This window comes from Lynx rufus, unplaced genomic scaffold (genome assembly GCF_022079265.1).
Source record: "Lynx rufus isolate CCGP_SWC_20201006 ecotype Redwood Valley unplaced genomic scaffold, mLynRuf1.p SCAF_6, whole genome shotgun sequence".
Lineage (NCBI taxonomy): Eukaryota > Metazoa > Chordata > Mammalia > Carnivora > Felidae > Lynx > Lynx rufus.
The window spans coordinates 124,586,406-124,604,227 of NW_025814878.1; the positions used below are offsets into that span (position 1 = coordinate 124,586,406).

At 42.4% G+C, this 17,822-nt stretch overlaps 1 protein-coding gene across 2 annotated transcripts in view; it reads left to right on the forward strand.

Annotated features, from left to right (window-relative positions):
- LY86 (lymphocyte antigen 86) overlaps window positions 1–17,822 on the forward strand; it is a 60,662-nt gene that overhangs the window by 28,224 nt on the left and 14,616 nt on the right. For both annotated transcript variants that reach the window (XM_047102307.1, XM_047102308.1), the window contains exons 2-3: window positions 5,240–5,326; window positions 6,690–6,818. In XM_047102307.1, the coding sequence (XP_046958263.1) occupies window positions 5,240–5,326; window positions 6,690–6,818 (216 nt within the window). The remainder of the gene's footprint in view (window positions 1–5,239; window positions 5,327–6,689; window positions 6,819–17,822) is intronic.

Consider the following 17,822-nt stretch of genomic DNA (forward strand, 5'->3'; position numbering starts at 1 on the left):
GACATGGGGTTTGAACTCACAAACCACAAGATCATGACCTGAGCCCAAGTTTGATGCTCAGCCGACTAAGCCACCCAGACGCCCCAGTGCTTCACCCATTTTGCAACAGTTTGGAAAAGCTAAGCAATCAAAATGTAAAGGCATGCGTGTGCATGTGTGCATACACACACATATGCACACACACACACACACACACACACGCACATAAACATGTATAAAACTGGTACAGTCTAAATAAACTCTGTTCATGGTACCAGTGTCAGAGTCCTGGTTCTGATGTTGTACTCTATTATATGTAAGATGTTGTGATGGGGGAAAGCAGAATGAAGGGTGAGTGAAACTTCTCAGTATCTTTTTGCAACATTTTGTGAGAATATAATTATTCAAAATATAAAGTAAAAAGTAACCCTCAAGCAGAGCTATGAGATATTTAAAAATAGTAGCATGAGATTTGGCCCCTCTGGTAACCCTCAAAGCACCCAGCAATACGGGCTGCTGCCTGCCAGGTGACACCCATGAACTCCAGGACTCAGCAACCGATGCCTGAGAACAAAGCAGCAAGGAACCCAGCAGAGGGCACTACCCGCCCCCAGACCCATCAAGCTTGCATCCCTACCACCCTCCAGTAAGGAACTACATTTCCAGAGCCTGTGCTGTTGGGTTTAGTGTTCTATCCTGATTCTAGCTGAGGCTTGGCACTGATGAGAAACTACCAAGGCGAGCTTGTCCTCTCCTGGACCATCCAATTCTGGCCCAGACCAGGCGAACGCAGGCCACCAACAGAGATTAAGGCACAAAAATTGTTCTGGAGCTGAGATTTGTTAAGACCCTACTCACACTTAGTCCCACCTGTTTATCTAATTCTATTCTACTCTATGGATGAGCAAGAAAACAGCTCCAGGACCACTGCCCTTAATATGCAAGGCAGATGCAGCCAGCTGCTTTCCCGAAGCCTCTTCCTCACCCCCAGCACCATTTGCTTTCAGCTGTTTAGAGGAGCCTGCCTTCCATATGCACACATGTCCCAGAGGCCAGGGACAGCAGAGGCAGTTTGGGGCATCCCGGGCTCACTCCCTGCAACTACCATCCTCCACCTTGGGCAGAACCCATAGATGTGAACAGAACAGACAGAAGGGGGTTATAACACAGAGGCTAAGGAAAAAAATATTCAAAATGATAAGATTGTATATCTTTCACGATGAAGCTTTGGCTTTTTCCTCAGCTCATTTGCCATTCTACAATGAAGTGTCTAGAGGAAACATTTATCTCTGCCCTCATAGCCCGGGAACACCAACTCTCATTAACTTTCCAATTTCATTCTTTCAGAAGATCCAAGTTCAGATAATCCAATTTATATGTATTAAAAATTACTTGAGGCAAGTGTCCAAGGGACTCTCTCCTCTCACCACCACCACCCCGCCCCCAGCAGTTTTCAAATTACATAAGAAGAACTACTTTAAAAATGCAATCCGCCATCTTTTATTTTGGTAGGCGATTCCGAGCCACTTGCCTGGCAAGTGACAAAGAAGTTCTTGAAAATAGAGGTTCTCCACCACAGGCGGATTTGTCCTCCAGGACACATTTTGGCAATGTCTGGAGACATCTTTGGATGTCACAATTGGATCTAGGGGTAGGGGGTGCTGCTGGTATCTGGGGGGGTCAAGGCCAAAGATGTGGCTAACATCCTACAATGCATGGGACAACTCCCACAAAATAGGGTTATCTGACCGAAAAAGTCAGTAGTGCCAAGGTTGAGAAAACCTGTCTTAGAGTTCTCTACAAGTTTACTACATACAACATTTATCATTCAATTCATCAAACAATCACTTGGAACTTAGCATAATCTTAAAGCATTGTGCTAGACCCTGAGGCTGGGAGCCTGCCTTACAGCATCTAGTAGAGGGATGGCAAAGGTATAAAGAAAATACAAGGCAATATAGAGCCTGAGTGAAAACACAAATCTGCAGAGGGAAGGCTAGCCTCTGAGGATGAGACTGGGGGACAGGAGGAATTGATGTCACTTTTCCCAAGACAACTACAAACTGCATGTTCACTCTCAAATATAAAATTCGATCGCAAATATAGAATAAAAATAACCGCTAGGAAAGATCACCAAACCCCTAAGAGATTTTGAAGCAATCTGTCTTTTTTAAAGTTTATTTATTTTGAAAGAGAAAGAGAGAGAGCTGAAGGGGCAGAGAGTGAAGGAGAGAGAATCCCAAGCAGGCTCTGCACCATCAGCACATAGCCGGATGTAGGGCTTGAACTCATAAACCAGGAGAGCATGACCTGAGCTGAAAGAGTCAAAAGCTTAACCAACTGAGCCATCCAGGTGCCCCTGAAGCAATCTATTTTAATGTTTTTATGTATCCAGCCTCAGAGAGAAGCAATCTACTGCTTTCTTTGTGACTTTGTTCCCTATTAAGATTATTCTCCTGGGCACGTCTAGATAGCTAAGTCAGTGAAGTTATTCAACTCTTGATTTCAGCTTAGATCATGATCTCACAGTTCGTGGGATGGATCCCCATGGCCCTGGCCCCTAGGGCATCTGAGAAACTGGCACCAGAAGGAAGTGTAAAGCTTAAAGCGAGGGTGCCTGGGTGCCTTAGTTGGTTAAGCGTCATGATCTTGGTTTTGACTCCGTCATGATCTCACAGTTCGTGGGTTTGAGCCTGGCATCAGGCTCTGTGGTTACAGTGCTGAACCTGCTTGGGCCTCTCTCTCTCTCTCTCTCTCTCTCTGCCCCTCACCCCCCAAAGAAATACAATTTTTTTAAGATTATTTTTCTAACAATATTTTTCCAGTATCAAGATGTTTTATTTCCTTCTCCTGCCCTTTGTTTATTTTTTCTATCTAAACTTTTAAAACATCAGTAAACATTCAGGTGCACTTTCCTAACTGTCTGTTCATTGGCCTCTTTTTTTCAATACTGAGTGCCAAATACTGAGCAGGGACGATTGTCTCCATACCTCTTTCTCCCATTCCCCAAGCTGAAAGAATCCCAGGACCACACAAAGGTGCTTATGACAGAATGGTCTTTCCTCAGGAAAATGGGTGGCCAGATCAAAGAGGGTTTGATCAAACAGAAGTGCACCTTAGATTAGATTTGCAAGGCAAAATAGCCTAGTGATCATTTCCACAGCAGATACCACAGACAATCACATATCTTCCAGGTCAGCAGTGTGGATGATAAAACTGTCTGGAACACCATCATTGACAAATGTGAGCTCATAGCTAAGCTGAAATTAAAACCAGTTATGAAACAGAATTATCACATGCCATATGCCTGCGCACAAAATATTCCAGGCCATCTTACAAATTAAATCATTAACATATATCTTTGAGGCTCTACTTCATGAATACTTCTGCACAATACTGGGCTGTAATTTTTTGTTTGTTGTTAAGTCTGGGCTTGAATCTTGACTCTACCCACATGATAGAGTGGGACCTGGATAAGTTCATAGAACCTCTCTGAGTCTATATTTTCCCATCTGTGAAATGAGGAAAATCATAGTTCTCTCTCAAGATTGTTGTTTATTCAATTGGTCTAAGTCCTATCAGGAAAATACAGATCATGTCAGTAATTTTCACTGGGACAGTGAGGAAGCAGCAACCACCAGGAGGGTTGGGAGAGCAGGGGGCAGAAGTTGGAGTTACCAGAACCTGGAAGCTTCAAAGAAGGACGCTGTGAAGCTGAGGCACAGATTGCTGGGGAAAGGGAGACAGTTTCTGCAGCAGAAACTATTGTAGCAGAAGCTTAGGAACCCACAGAGATGAGCCTCAGCTCATTCTGGGAAGGTGTAGAAGACAGCTGGACACTGGAATCTATCGTCACTGCCAGGGTGACAGGCCATTTCCAGGTGACACTCTTAGGAACTAACAAGTATGAAAGAAGGAGCAGATTCCTTCCCTCACTCAGCCTCAGTCTCCCTCTGGCACTTCTGCTGGTGGGTGGCAAAGGAAAAGCATAATTACAGAGAGCCCTGGTTTACGCAGCACAGTTTGGAAGACTGGATCTGGAGCTGAGGAAGAACAGCTTAACTCATGGCCCATTCAATCCATTTGTTCCCTATAGGTACAGGGTGTTTTCCATGCAGCCGACTGCAGGGCTCTGCTCTACACACTAGGGAGTCGGGAGGATGAAACAGAAAACTCTTGTAAAGTGCACAACTCGTTGACCATTACAACTTAGACTCTCAGTTAAAATCAGTTCTCTCTCTCGGGCCCAGTGGGAAACAAAAAGAAAGGACATAGAAACCAAAACAAAACAAAAACCCAGCTCCTTTCTTTCAGGAGCTTCCAAGTTTAGATTGAGTGTTGTAGGATGAATCCAAGAGCAGATTACAAAGTAATATGTGTTGGTACATTTTGAAATAATATTTCAGACAACTGTTTTAAGAATTTGGAGAAGCCAAAAAATATTTGGGGGATGGTCAGGGAAACGCTCACAAAAAAAGGATGGGAATGAGCAAGTCCTCAGTATTTAGACAACAGCAAAAAGGGTGGGACCATTACATGTTAGAGAAAGCACATTAGCAGGTAACTTGGCAGGAATTTGCTGGGTGATTACCTGATCTCAAAACATGGAGGATGAACTAACAATGTGGAGTATGGAAGGTGGGGCCAGTAGGACATTTCCTGACTTTATTCTGAGGCATAAATGAACTTCTGGAGATTTCTGATGAGCAGAAGTGCAAAAGATATTATCTTTGCAGTCCCTATCATATCTAGCACAATACCTCACATATAATGGAATATTTGGGAAAAAAATATTACATTGAATGAGATGAGATGGCATGAAATTACAAAGGCAGGTCTTAACTTTGAAAATTTGTATAGATTTCCCTCTGTTTTAATTATAATAATGCTTTGTGAAATGTTTAGAATAACCAATAAGCAATTTTAAGGCCAAAGGTTCAGGAACTAAAAGAATTCAAGTAACGATAAAAATGTCAAGTCGGATTGTCACCCACCCATCAAGACACCGTGCTCATTTCAGATTGACAGCCTTCCATTGGTGAACATCGTGTTGACCAATATTGGTTTTGGAGAGACTTGGAGGGATTATTAGAGACATTGTGAATTTATGCAAAAAAAAAAAGTGCTGGGCAACATGGTGTTGAATCCATTTTAGTGATTCATGTAGGAGAAAAAAAAATATCATTCGTGTGAATTCTTAATGTGAGTTTGCAGAGTATACAATGTACTCACACCTAATCTGTTGTGTTCTTCTTGGCAGATCCACTACAAGATTTTGGCTTTTCTGTTGACCAGTGTTCTAAACACTTGAAGTCAAATCTCAACATTAGGCTTGGAATCGTTCTGAGTAAGTCAAGATTATTGACATGAAATGAAACATTGCACCATCTCTTCCTGCTCCACACACCCCCATTTCTTGCATTAACTCTAGTGGCCAGCTAAGCCACTGTTGCCCACCATTCTGTGGGATTAACTCTATTTCCATCTCTATTTTCACTTCTCTTCCTGAGTGATATCCAGACACAGTAGAACTCTCACTGAATGCTGTGCTTTTGTACTGAAAAGACTCTAAGCATTCATTTGGATGATATAAGCACCTGGAATCAGTATATCCAACAGCAACAAAAAATAACGTCAAGCCTAAATATTGATGTCTATGCAGGAAAGAGCTTTTGCTTTGTTATCCCAGCAGCAAACAAGTCAACCTCCAGCAGCATAGCTTATAATTTGCTTTATTTCATTTCGCAAAGAGTTAATGTGATTCCTGAAACTTGTGACAAAGGCAAATACCTTCTCCCTCCACCCCAATCAATGAGCTAGGTAGCTGTCTGATTGTTTGTTTTTATTTAGCTATGCCTTTAACAGTTAATCATTATATTGCTATAGCTACTAGAGTATCTCCTTTCTAAAGTAGTTTTATCAAAGCCAGAACAGAAGGATTCAATAAACTTCATGTGTGGAACCATTCCAGAGAAATGGAGGGAACATTGCTAGGGACCAAGAACTCTCATGTATCTTCGCATTTCTGGAAACTTGCACAATATCTGGATTCTATAGCAGCAGCTGAGTAAAAGAGAAATGGAATGAGAAGTAGGTGCAACATAGTAGGGAGAAATGGAGGAAAAGACGCAGAGAATTAGAAGCCAGCACTGACAAGCACCCTAAGGCTTCTTGTATAACTGTGATATAGTATTTACCTAACAACTGTGGGGGGTGACCAAACCCCACCACCCTCAGGGGAGGCACACAATACTATGCAGCTGAGAAGTTGTAGAAGCCAGAGTATCAGGGCTGGGGAGCACGTAGAGTGACTACCTTGCTCCAAAAAGAGAACGTTCATAAAAGGGTCACAGTTCATACCGAGGGCTTCTGCCATTATCCCCTGTAGCTTTGCCTAAGTGTTGTTTTACAAATAAATGAATAAATAAATAAATGGAAGGAGGGAAGGAAGGAAGGAAGGAAGGAAGGAAGGAAGGAAGGAGAGAAGAAAGAAAGAAAGAAAGAAAGAAAGAAAGAAAGGCAAAGAAAGCAAGAAAAAGGAAGTTAGGAAGGAAGGAAGGAAAAATGGAAGGAGGGAAGAAAACTTTCCCCATACAAAGCAGACTTCTGGAAATAAAGGCCCTTCTGCTCATGCTTCTATAAACGTTGAATGCTTTGATACACAGCGAAACCCACACTAACAATAAAGCTGGTCTTCTCTTACCTTTAAGGAGAGGACATCAGAGAGCTGTTTCTTGACATAGCTCTCTTCACTAAAGGATCGTCCATTTTGAATTTCTCCTATCCCATCTGTGAAGAGGACCTACCGAAGTTTTCCTTCTGCGGGAGAAGGAAAGGGGGTAAGCCGTGTGACTTGCCGACTGCTTGCTTGGGGTCTAGAGAGGGATGAACAATGGCTTCCAGTTGAGGCTGGAGCCCTGGTTCCACCCCTCACCTTTGGACCAGCTTAACCTTGCTTAACAGCATGTGTTATATGAAAACAGCCCTAAAGCCCATTTCACAGGACCTACCATATACAGTGTATGTGAAAATCAAATGCAACATGCTTCTGAGGCACTTTACAAACAGAAAAGTGTTGCTGTTAGTGGTGGCACCTTATCAAAAAAGGGCTGGCAACAGAAAGAGCCAATAGCTTTGCCAAATCCACTGAGATTCAAAGTATCTCCAGGTTTCTGCTCAGTGATCTCCCAGTAAACAGGGTCTACTCAATAGGTCAATGGACTCTGAGAAAAAGAAAAAAAAAGTGAAGCTTTCTAAATGTCACTATTTTATTGTGGTCTTGCCCACTCGAGTCATTGACTGATAGGGCTATTCGGTAGCTAGGCTTAAAGTACAAAGCATAAAACCATTACATCATCCCCTCCTTCCTTTTTCAATTCACTAGCCGCCTACCCCCGTGCCATATGTACCTAAGGAACACAAAAACTCTACTCCAGCCTGTCCTCACCTCGCTCTGCACCTTGTCCTCACCCAGCATCTTCACCAAGGCCTTGAGATGCCTCTGTTTATTTAACTAAAACTTAGGTCTGATCTGTGAGTGTCCTCTCCAGAACCACTCTCCTCCTCCTTCCCAGTCCCAAGGGGGAGCGCACACCTAACCCCTTATGCCAGAAACATCCGCTTATTTATTTATTTCCTCATTCAGATAGGGCAGGGTGAGATCACCCAATTATGCTTTCTAAACAAAGGATCTAGGAGAAACTGGGGTCCCCTTCCCACAGTAAAGGGTGCTGACAGAGGAAGTTTGTGCAGGAAAAGGAAACAGGGGATTAAAGGGAGTGTAGGCCCACTGAAGCCCAGTGGGCTTTGCTGTGACGAGTAGGTGACAGGCCTCAGCTCAGCCTTCCCTCATCATCCTCCTCTCTGTTCTCCAAAGTATGGGGTGCTTACTCCTATTGTAGCACTTGCCATATTGGCCTATTTATGGCCACTTTACTGGCCTCATTTATTCCCACTTATCATCCCCAATAGACTATGGGCTTCTTGAGGTTGGAGTAGGAGCGTCTTAGTCTCTAAGGCCAGGACTTCAAATGCACCTGCTACAATGGGAGTACTCAGTACAGCGTGCGTGCAGATAGAAGGAGCCCACATCAGTTAAGCATTCTGTGCTGGGCACTGTTCTAGGAGCTTCACATCCAGTAAGACATGTACTTACTACCCCAACCTTTTGAGCACAACTTTAGTACTATTAATATGCCAATGCACAGAGAGTTTCAGCAACTTGTGCCAAGTCACAGAGACAGTGTGAGAGCCATGGCTCAAATCCAGGTGAGCTGGCTCTGAGACCCATAATCTTAGTGAATAAACAAAAGAAGAAACAAGGAATTGTGCCTTTTGGCCAGGAGTTTATTTAAAATCATCATTTAAGAACTCATTCTGGCCAGTGATCTGACTTTATTTTAAATGGGGACATTTTTTTTCCCCTCCTGGCTAACTTACCATAGACTGGCCAGTCAGCTTTCCTCTCTGAACTTGCTGGAAATATTTCTGATTTATCGAATGCATTCGTGTACTTCTTCTTCACTAGCTGATACCTATTTAACCTTTTCCATAGGCAGCATCTACAATTTTATTGCCTGTCTTTTGCTTATCTTCCCAAATTTTCCCCAAAATAAGTGTTCTTGAACCCACATGTGGAAACAAGTACACTCGGAAGCACTATGAGCTTAGTAAGAAAGAGCACATACTGTGCCAACCTTCACTCGTACTTCCTTCTATTCCCTGAACCAAGTCTCCCTCACTCCCTCCTGAATGATGGAAATGGTGTCCTACCTGGTTTCCCTCCTCCCTACTGCAGCCAGGGTAGTCTTTTCTCAAATAGAAGGTCTGATGGGGCTGGAGAGGCAGGCTAGACCCAGCCGGATGAATTACTCCCTCTGGATGTTCCTGGAGCACCACACTCTACTTACCTCAGCTAGAATCGTATCCCATAGCATGTGTGTGTGTATCTCCCTCCTTAAACCATGAACTCCTTGAAGGCAGGAATATTTCTTGCTCCTCTCTCTGGAGATTTGGCAAAGAGAGCCTGGCACAGAATAAAGATGCGATAAATACTTGTTTTATTGAATTTTTATATGACAGATTGAATGTAAGTTTACCAGCTCCCCTTAAAAGTGACTCTCTAATAATGCTTATATGTGCCACAAAGATACAGGTGCACCATATCCTAGCAAAGGGTGAATTATCTTGATCCTCCAAGTTTAATAAAACCTGGTTTTTCCTCCTATGAATAGTTTTAATAGAATTAATAAAATAGAAAAGATATTGTTCTCCCAAACTGAGGTGTCCAATTCAGTGTAAGAGCTCAGAAGGCTGGTGTTTACCTTATCTGAATGCCGGGCAGTCCTGCAGTCATTTATTTGCTTTATTGCCATGGGCTGAAACCTGCATACTCAGTCTGAGAAGCTGGCATTTGGGGAATTGCCAGGAAATTTCACATCGTATAAAGCAATCAGAGAAGTGATATACAAATGCGGCATGAACAAATAATTATGCAAATTATATAAGCCAGAAAATCTAACACCTTAAATTTTGAGGCTTCTTGGGTTATTACTTTTTTTTTCCAACCCACCCACAAACCTATTGCAGGAATGATTCTATTGAAAGAAGTGATTAATTCTAAGACCAGAGAGAAGCCAATTCAAATCCAAGCACAAGCTGCTGTTGACATATTAAGAGGCAGCAGAGTCCCTCTGGGGTTTGCAGGTCCTTCTGAGCAGAGCAGTGAGAAAACTTGGTGTCTGCTGAAGGTGGCACAATGGTGTTCAGTATCATTTGTTTGATGTCATTATTTCCACGGCATTACTATGCATTACTCTGCACCCTGCACCCTGCTGGCTGTTCTCTGAGCCAGAAAAACTACAAAATGGGGGAGGGGGACCTGGGTGGCTCAGTTGGTTAAGTGTCTGACTTTAGCTCAGGTCATGATCTTGCAGTTCCTGAGTTCGAGCCCGGCATCAGGCTCCATGCTAATAGTGCAGAGCCTGCTTGGGATTTTGGGGCACTTGGGTGGCTCAGTCGGTTAAGTGTACAACTCTTGATGTTGGCTCAGTTGGTGAGTTTGAGACCCACATCGGGCTCTGCACTGACAATGCTAGAGCCTGCTTAGGATTCTCTCTCTCCCTCTCTCTCTGCCCTCCCCACACCCTTCCTTTGTTGTAAAAAATAAATAAACTGAAAAAAAAATGTTTCTTAATGTGTTAGGCTTAGTGAGACCATGTGGATAAAACAGTGTGTCCTTTTCTTCTGCATCTTGCCCAGCTAGCTCTAAGGCAAGAGGTTGTCAGATTTAAAGACCAAGGGACGGGTGCTTGGGTGGCTCAGTCTTCGGGTGGTATCAGACTTCAGCTCAGGTCATGATCTCACGGTTCATGGGTTCGAGCCCCACAACAGGCTATGCACCTGGAAACAGCTCGGATCCTGGAGTGTGCTTCTGATTCTGTCTCTCTCTCTTTCTCTGTCCCTCCCCTGCTTGTGCATGCTTTTTCTCTCAAATATAAATAAATAAACATTTACAATAAATAAATAAATAAATAAATAAATGCCAAGGGATGTTCTTCTTTTGGCATTAGCATTTGTGGTGTGATTAGCAGTTTGAGGGAAACAGTCTATATATACAGTTATAGGGGATTGATTAAGTAGATCATTGTCCAGCCAAACACAGGTTCAATATGCTGTTGCAGGAGATTATTAAATTACTTGAAAATATAAAAATGTTGTTAAGTGACAAAGAATATTGCTATAAAAGAGTGCTAACTCTTGGACACTGTTTTTATTAAAATATGTGTAAGTGGATGCACCAAAAAGCTCTGAAATAGTACACACTTGGGTGCTAATAGTGGTTATCTCTAAGTGGTAGAACTACAGATCTTTGTTCTTATCTTTTTGGAAATCTCTTTTGCTTTTACAATAAATTTACAAGGTTGTTCTTTTTGAAGGTTAGTTGAGCACTGTAGGAAAGAACGAAGAGGGTGAATTCTCTTCTTCTTCCTCTTCCTCTTTTCGAAAAGCATCTTGACCTACTTAATATTCAGTGATATTTAGAGTCAGAAAGTTCTGAGTCAAAATGTAGCATAGAATGTCAAGGGATTGCTTAATATCTGCTTTGTGTTTTTTTTCTGGGATACTCAACACCCCTTCCCCCTTTACCCAGCTATGGGTTCATTGAGAAGGAACCAAAACAGATCACTGTTTTACTTTGTCCTCTGTTAATGTTCCCATAGTGTCTTTCTCGCCTCTGGTGGCATCAGGTCATGTAGATTCATTTGCTTTACTTGATCTTGCTGCTTTCAAATTGACATCAGTTTTTAAGACTAAACTTGGATTAAATCGAATGTCCTAATGGCCACACCTGATTACTAACCATAGAGAGAGAAGCTGCAGTAAACTTCCTTTATACTCAAGTTAAGAACAGTAATGTCAGAAGAAGCTCCGTGGCTTTGGGCCGGTCCGCAAGGGCCCTTACCCCAGTGGATCTCAATCTTGGTTGTACATTAGCTACACCCACGCTGTTCTGTGCAGTGGCCACAAGCCACAAGCCGTGGCTACCCAGCCACGGAAATGTAGCCAGGCTAGTTGAGATGTGCTATAAATGTAAAGTACACACTTAATTTCAAAGACATAATACGAAAACAAAGAAAGTGAAATACCTCAACCATTGTGATATTGGTTATGTGTTGAAATAATATTTGAGACATACTATGTTAAGTAAAATATATAATTACTATTTTATTTATTATTTATCAAAAATAAAACATTGTTATTGACATCATTAAAATTAATTTCACCTTCTTAAACATGACCACTAAAAAATGTAAAATTACACATGCAACTGCCATTATATTTTTATTGGGCAGTGCTCCATTTTAATTTACCTTTACAATGTTGAAGATCCCAACACCCCACACCACAGACTAGTTAAATCAGAATCTCTAGAGGTACAACCCAAAGCAGGTGGTTTCAACACTCTGCCAAGGTTGAGGAGTACTACCTTAGCCCCAGACAGGGATGACTCCATAACATCTGGCATTATCACAGCATTTAATACATGCCAGGGACCTTTGCAGATGTGTTATGTATATTAACCAATTTACTGTTTGTATCAACCTTGTGAGGTATAGAAGCTATTATTGTTATTATCCTCATGTTAAGAGAAAAGGAAACTGAGTCCCAGAGAGGTTAAGAAACTTACCCAAGGTCACAAAGCCAGAAAGTGGTAGAGCTGGGCTTCTCTCCAAGAAGCTGGGCTCCAGGGACTCGCTCTAAACCTGTCTGCTACATAGTCTCTTTGAACATCAAGAAAACTCTGCTAGAGAAGTATGACTCATTTCAGCCCTCCACTAGAATTGGAAACAAGATTTAAAAGGCACAACAAAATTATAGGAATCAAATAATCATTTTGGGCATAACCAGTCATTATATACGGTGGTGGTTCCCAAAGTGTGGTCCCTAGACCAGAAACATCAGCATCATGTAGGAAATTATCAGAAACACACATTTTTGGCCCCACCCAGACTTATTGAATTAGAAACTCCAGGGTCAGGGCTTAGCACTCTGTATTTTAAAAATCCCTTTGGGTCACAGGTCAGCAAAGTTTTTCTGTCAAGGGTGAGGTAGTAATTACCCTTTCTGTAAAGGGTAATATTTTAGGTTTTGCAGGCTATATGTTCGTCTGGCCTCTGCAGGATAAAAGTATAGACAATATGGAAATGAATGGACATGGCTGTGTGCCAATAAAACTTTATTTATGGACACTGAAATGTAAATTTCATGTAACTTTCCTGTGTTGTTAAATATTATTCTTCTTTTGATTTTTTTTCTATCATTTAAAAATATAAAAACAACCCTAGCTCATGTCTGCTGAAAAACAGGCCATTAGGGGTATTTGTCCCACAGACTATAGCTTGCCAGTCCTGCTCTAGATGGTTCTGTTGCATGCTAAGTCTTGAGAATGACAGCTGTAAGGAAAATAAGGATTCAAGGCTCTTAGCCAGAATTGCCGAGCACAGGTATTCTCTGGCTTTCACTGTGGTGAACACTCACCTAAGGTTCAGGATAAATTAAGATTGTTACTTTGGAAAATGTAACAACTTTGCTTTAAACTATGCTTTTCCAGTGCCAACAAATTAGATTTGGGGCAAAGAAAGGGACATAACAGGAAGACAAATGAGAGAGGCCAATGGCAGGGAAGAAAGAGAACTGTTTAAAAAGCCAAAGGAGCACCTGGCTGGCTCAGTCAATGGAGCATGTAACTCTTTATCTTGGGGTTGTGACCTCAAGCCCCACATTGGGTATAAAGATTACTTAAAAATAAAATCTTTAAAACAAAAAAAGAGATGAAAGAAGGAAAGAAGAATGGAAGGAAGGAAAGGAGGAAAGAAAAGTCATAGAGTAGGACTGATAATCTCCTCCTCTCTCCACAGCTGCCATTTATAGGCTGGGGATAGAAGCCACTTCTTTCTGGAGAATCATTTGATCTCTCTGGTTCTCAGTTACTTCATCTATGCAATGGGAGTAACCATAATTCTTTTTCAGGTAATAGTGCATATTAAAAAAAAGAACATGTCTGGCACATTGGAAAGCAATAAACATGGCAATGACATGTCTCTCTGCCTCCTCCTCTACCTGAGGGACCTCGAGGCAGGGGTGGAGCAGCTTGAGGGACCCATGGCTGGTTTACCCAGGCTAGGGTTTCCCACAGGAATGAACCTAGTAAGGATCCCGACTCAAATCAGCTCACCAGAAGCTGGGGGCAATTGACCTAACACTCTGCCACCTGCTCAGGATTCCAGGACTTCCTGTGGAGTAAATGAAGAAGTCTCTTCTTGTGTCTTTGTTTTGTTTTGTTTTGTTTTGTTTTTTCCTGTGTTGGTCTAAAGTCAGTCTCTAAAGTTCTCATTTTATGCCCCTGACTTGACTTCTTTCCAGAATGAGTGGTGGTGGAAATGTCCACTTCTTTCCTGGAAACATGACATCTACCCACAGAGGTATGGTTTGTCCCCAAGGCCCCAACAAGACTATCCCACAATGGTCTCATATATAAAATTTTTACAAAATTTGGATTTGTCAGCACTGATCTCCACCATGAACGAGACCCCACAGCTTTGTCTAGCTTGGAAATGAGTTGAGCTCATCTCAGTCCCTTTCATCCCCTTCTGATTTATCATGAGGTCAACATACTTTGATATCCATTCTCAACAAACTGGGGTTCACTTTGTTCAGCAACTTTCCTGGAATATCCTGTCTCAGGAAGATGAGCATAAAATGAAAAGAAGAGAATAAAACTTATTGTAGGACTTACTGTTGAACATGAAACTGAGATACCAATCTGGGAAGTAGGAAGGATCCACTGCAGGACACACTCCACCCAAACAGAATGTGAGGTGGGGATACTCAAAGGAACAGAGTGGCTTGTGTTTTGGCTGTCCAGAATATAGTGTGCAGGGCTATGTAGAAACAAAATTCTCAACTGATAATGAACCTGGAGCTTTGGCAAAAACTTATATTAAGACCATAAAGTAAATAGAATGAACACAGGATTTTCATTCTTGATGACAAAGACACATCAATTGTCAGACTTGACTCTGGCTAAACTTCTATGCGTTCTGGTCAGGGTGGGTCAACCCAGGTTAAGGGTATTGGTTTCACAGCACTAAGTACTAATTGGCCTTCAAAACTAATTTGTTTATTGTTTCATGGATTAACTTGTGAATATCAGTTGCACCCAAGCTCTTGCCAAAACCAACTGAAATTAAGATAGAAGTTTGGGGCACCTGGGTGGCCCAGTCAGTTTTGGCTCAGGTCATGATCTCACGGTTCGTGAGATTGGGCCCCATGTCAGGCTCTGCTCTGACAGCGAGGAGCCTGCTTAGGATTCTCTCTCTACCTCTCTCACTCTGCCCCTCCCTTGCTCGCTCTCTCCCTCTCTCTCAAGATAGATAGATAGGTAGATAGATAAATAAATACATAAATACATAAATACATAAATACATAAATAAAATAAAAGCTTGAAGAAGTTAAATAACAACATGTGTGTGTGCACACACTCATGTGTGTATACCGGGTATATATGATTATAAAGTAGGACACCTTAGGTCAAGGGGAAGTAGACCTTGGCAGCTGTGATTGGCATGGCTGAAACACAATGAAAAGCTGAGAGGACTTGATGTCACATGCATGTCAGAATCCCAGAGAGGGGCAGAACTCAACAGTCTTCAGAAGATCTGCACAGTGCACTCGTCTCTCTATGTGGAGGCTACACCTTCCAGGAAGAGCAAATCTATTAAATAAATACATACAACAAGGAATCTACCCCAAAAACCAAGAGCACACTTTACACACTGTATGTTAACCAATTTGACAATAAGTTATATTTAAAAAAAAGAAATACAACAGATATTGATATACTTCATGCAATATGTGAGAGACAGATAAAAAAAAAGTAGTTGTGGGATTAATTTCAAATGCATTTGGAAAGCTTGTAATTAAAATAAATATTACAGGGACACCTTTTATAAGCTGAAGAACCCTTTAGTCAAGGAAATAATTGCTCCCTGGTTTATCTTTTGTGTAAATCTGAAGGTTACTGCTTTAAGTGTTTGTCCAAAGTGAGGGATGCATTGTAATTAGATGAATTTCAATAAACACAGAGTAGGTCCCCTGAGTACTGTATATAAAGTCTGACATGACATTTCCCACAAGGTAGATATTATCTCTGACAGCAACTAAGGGATTCTGTTATAATAGTCCCTGATTTTACTTGTACGAATAAGACAAAGCCAGAAGCATAGGGGATGCTTAAGTTGGCTACCTGTCCTCCTTCCTTTTGGTTAGTTGGGGTGTCTTTCATCTGTCCTGGTTTATGCCAAATGAGTGCACTTGGCCATCCTCCGAGCATCATTAATATTAATTACAGAATCTTCTCAATCTCACTGTCTGTAACAATGCAAAACTCGGTCTGAACAGTTCTATCTAGATCAGCAATTCTGATTCCATCCATCAGATTTCTATTGCCCTAGCCCTCTATGTGTGCCTTTTCACAGGTCTATGAAATGGAGGAAATTCAGAAATTGCCTAGATTTGGAAAAAGTCCCACAAATGCTTTCTGCAAAATGCCTTATGCCTTGCATTGCTGTAGCAGAAGACGCAAAAACACCTTACAGGCAAGTGCTTCCATGGTTAATCTACACCAATGGTCCCGACAATCTCTATAAAGCATGCTCCCAACCAGGCACCCCTACCGTGAGCCTCACTTCTCAGGCATTTGGGGTTCACTGCACATGGATTAATGAATGTGAGCCCCAGGAGCACGGTCATTGATTTCTGCTATAAGAGAAGGGGAACAAGCAATTTTATCTGAGGCCTCACTTTTAAGATATGTCTTCTCTAGGTCATCTGTCCCACCTATTTGCTTACCCCTGATATGTGGGTCATTTTAGGCCACCTGCTTCAGGCTTTCTGCTTTGCTGTCCCTGTACCTCCTTCTCAAACTCTCACGATCCCAGATTTTTGTCCTCTTTCCCTCGATGAAAAAGTGGCTTAGATGGGAACTCATGTGTCTTGGTTCCACTTCACTTGGATAAATCAATAGACCCATGGAGGGGTGATACTTCTTGGCCACCAGGGACAGTACCAGGTGGGGAGCCTGTCATTGCCGTCCCTACTGTCATTCTTTCGCTGCAGGAGCACACTACCAAACCTGATATTATTCTCCAGGAATTTACTGCTGCCTACCTTATCTCACTGCAGAGCCAGCTTGGAGGGGGGCAGGGGGGCATAGCCCAGGACAGTGGTCCTCAACCTAACATATACATCACATCACCTGGAGGACTTTTCAACCACAGATTATTGGACATGCCCACCCCCACTTTCGATTCAGTAAATCTAGAGAGGAGGTTTAACATTTGCATTTCTTACAAGTCCCCAGGGGAGGCTGCTGATGCTGGTCCAGGGACTACACTTTGAGAACCACTAGCCTAGATAGGGATAAGCCCAGAGTTTGAAGCTAAACCTGCACGGAGTTGGACCACCACTGCCATTTGTCTGTATACAACTTCAGGCAAATTACGCAACCTCTCAGAGCCTCACTCTGCTCATGTGTACAATAAGGAAAATACGAGACACCTCATGGGATTCTTACAAGGATAAGATGGGGTGATCCACACAAAGCCCTTAGAACGGAGTTTGGAGTGATAAATGGAAGTTACTTCATGCAGCTGATTAGGGGTTTCTCAAGCCAAGGCTCTGGGCCCCTGAGGTCATCCATCTCAGAATGGAAGTCTGCGTTTTAGCAAGGCAGGCAGAGGCAGTAGAGCTTTCAAGGGTTTGAAGTTTAAGACCCTTTCTCTCTGAGGTGGCAAGAACATGACTGAGCTGTGTATTCTCTGGTGGCTGACAGAGCCGAGTCTCCATGGCCCCTGTGTGCCCCTGGGGAGACAGACCCATTTGCATTTCTCATGGAACTGGACATTTGGAGCATCATCTCCTCAGCCTTTGGCCTTTCTTCTCTTCATGTTGTATTCCTCGTCTGCACCCTTCAAGCAGCTGTGGATTTGCTGGGCAGCCACCACTGCTGCAGACTGGTGGGGAGTCTGCAGAAGCTGGGGTGTGCTACTGTGATAGCAAAAAACCCCCCTCTTAACACCGCAAAAACCAAAGTGGAAACAATGATCACCCTGGAGAGGGCACCAGCAAAAACCAAGCAAAAGAGGACTTTTTCATGAAGGAGGAGGAGAAGAAGAAGAAGAAGAAGAAGAAGAAGAAGAAGGAAAAGAAAAGAAAAGAAAAGAAAAGAAAAGAAAAGAAAAGAAAAAAAGAAAAAAGAAAAGAAAGGAAACCTACGGCCT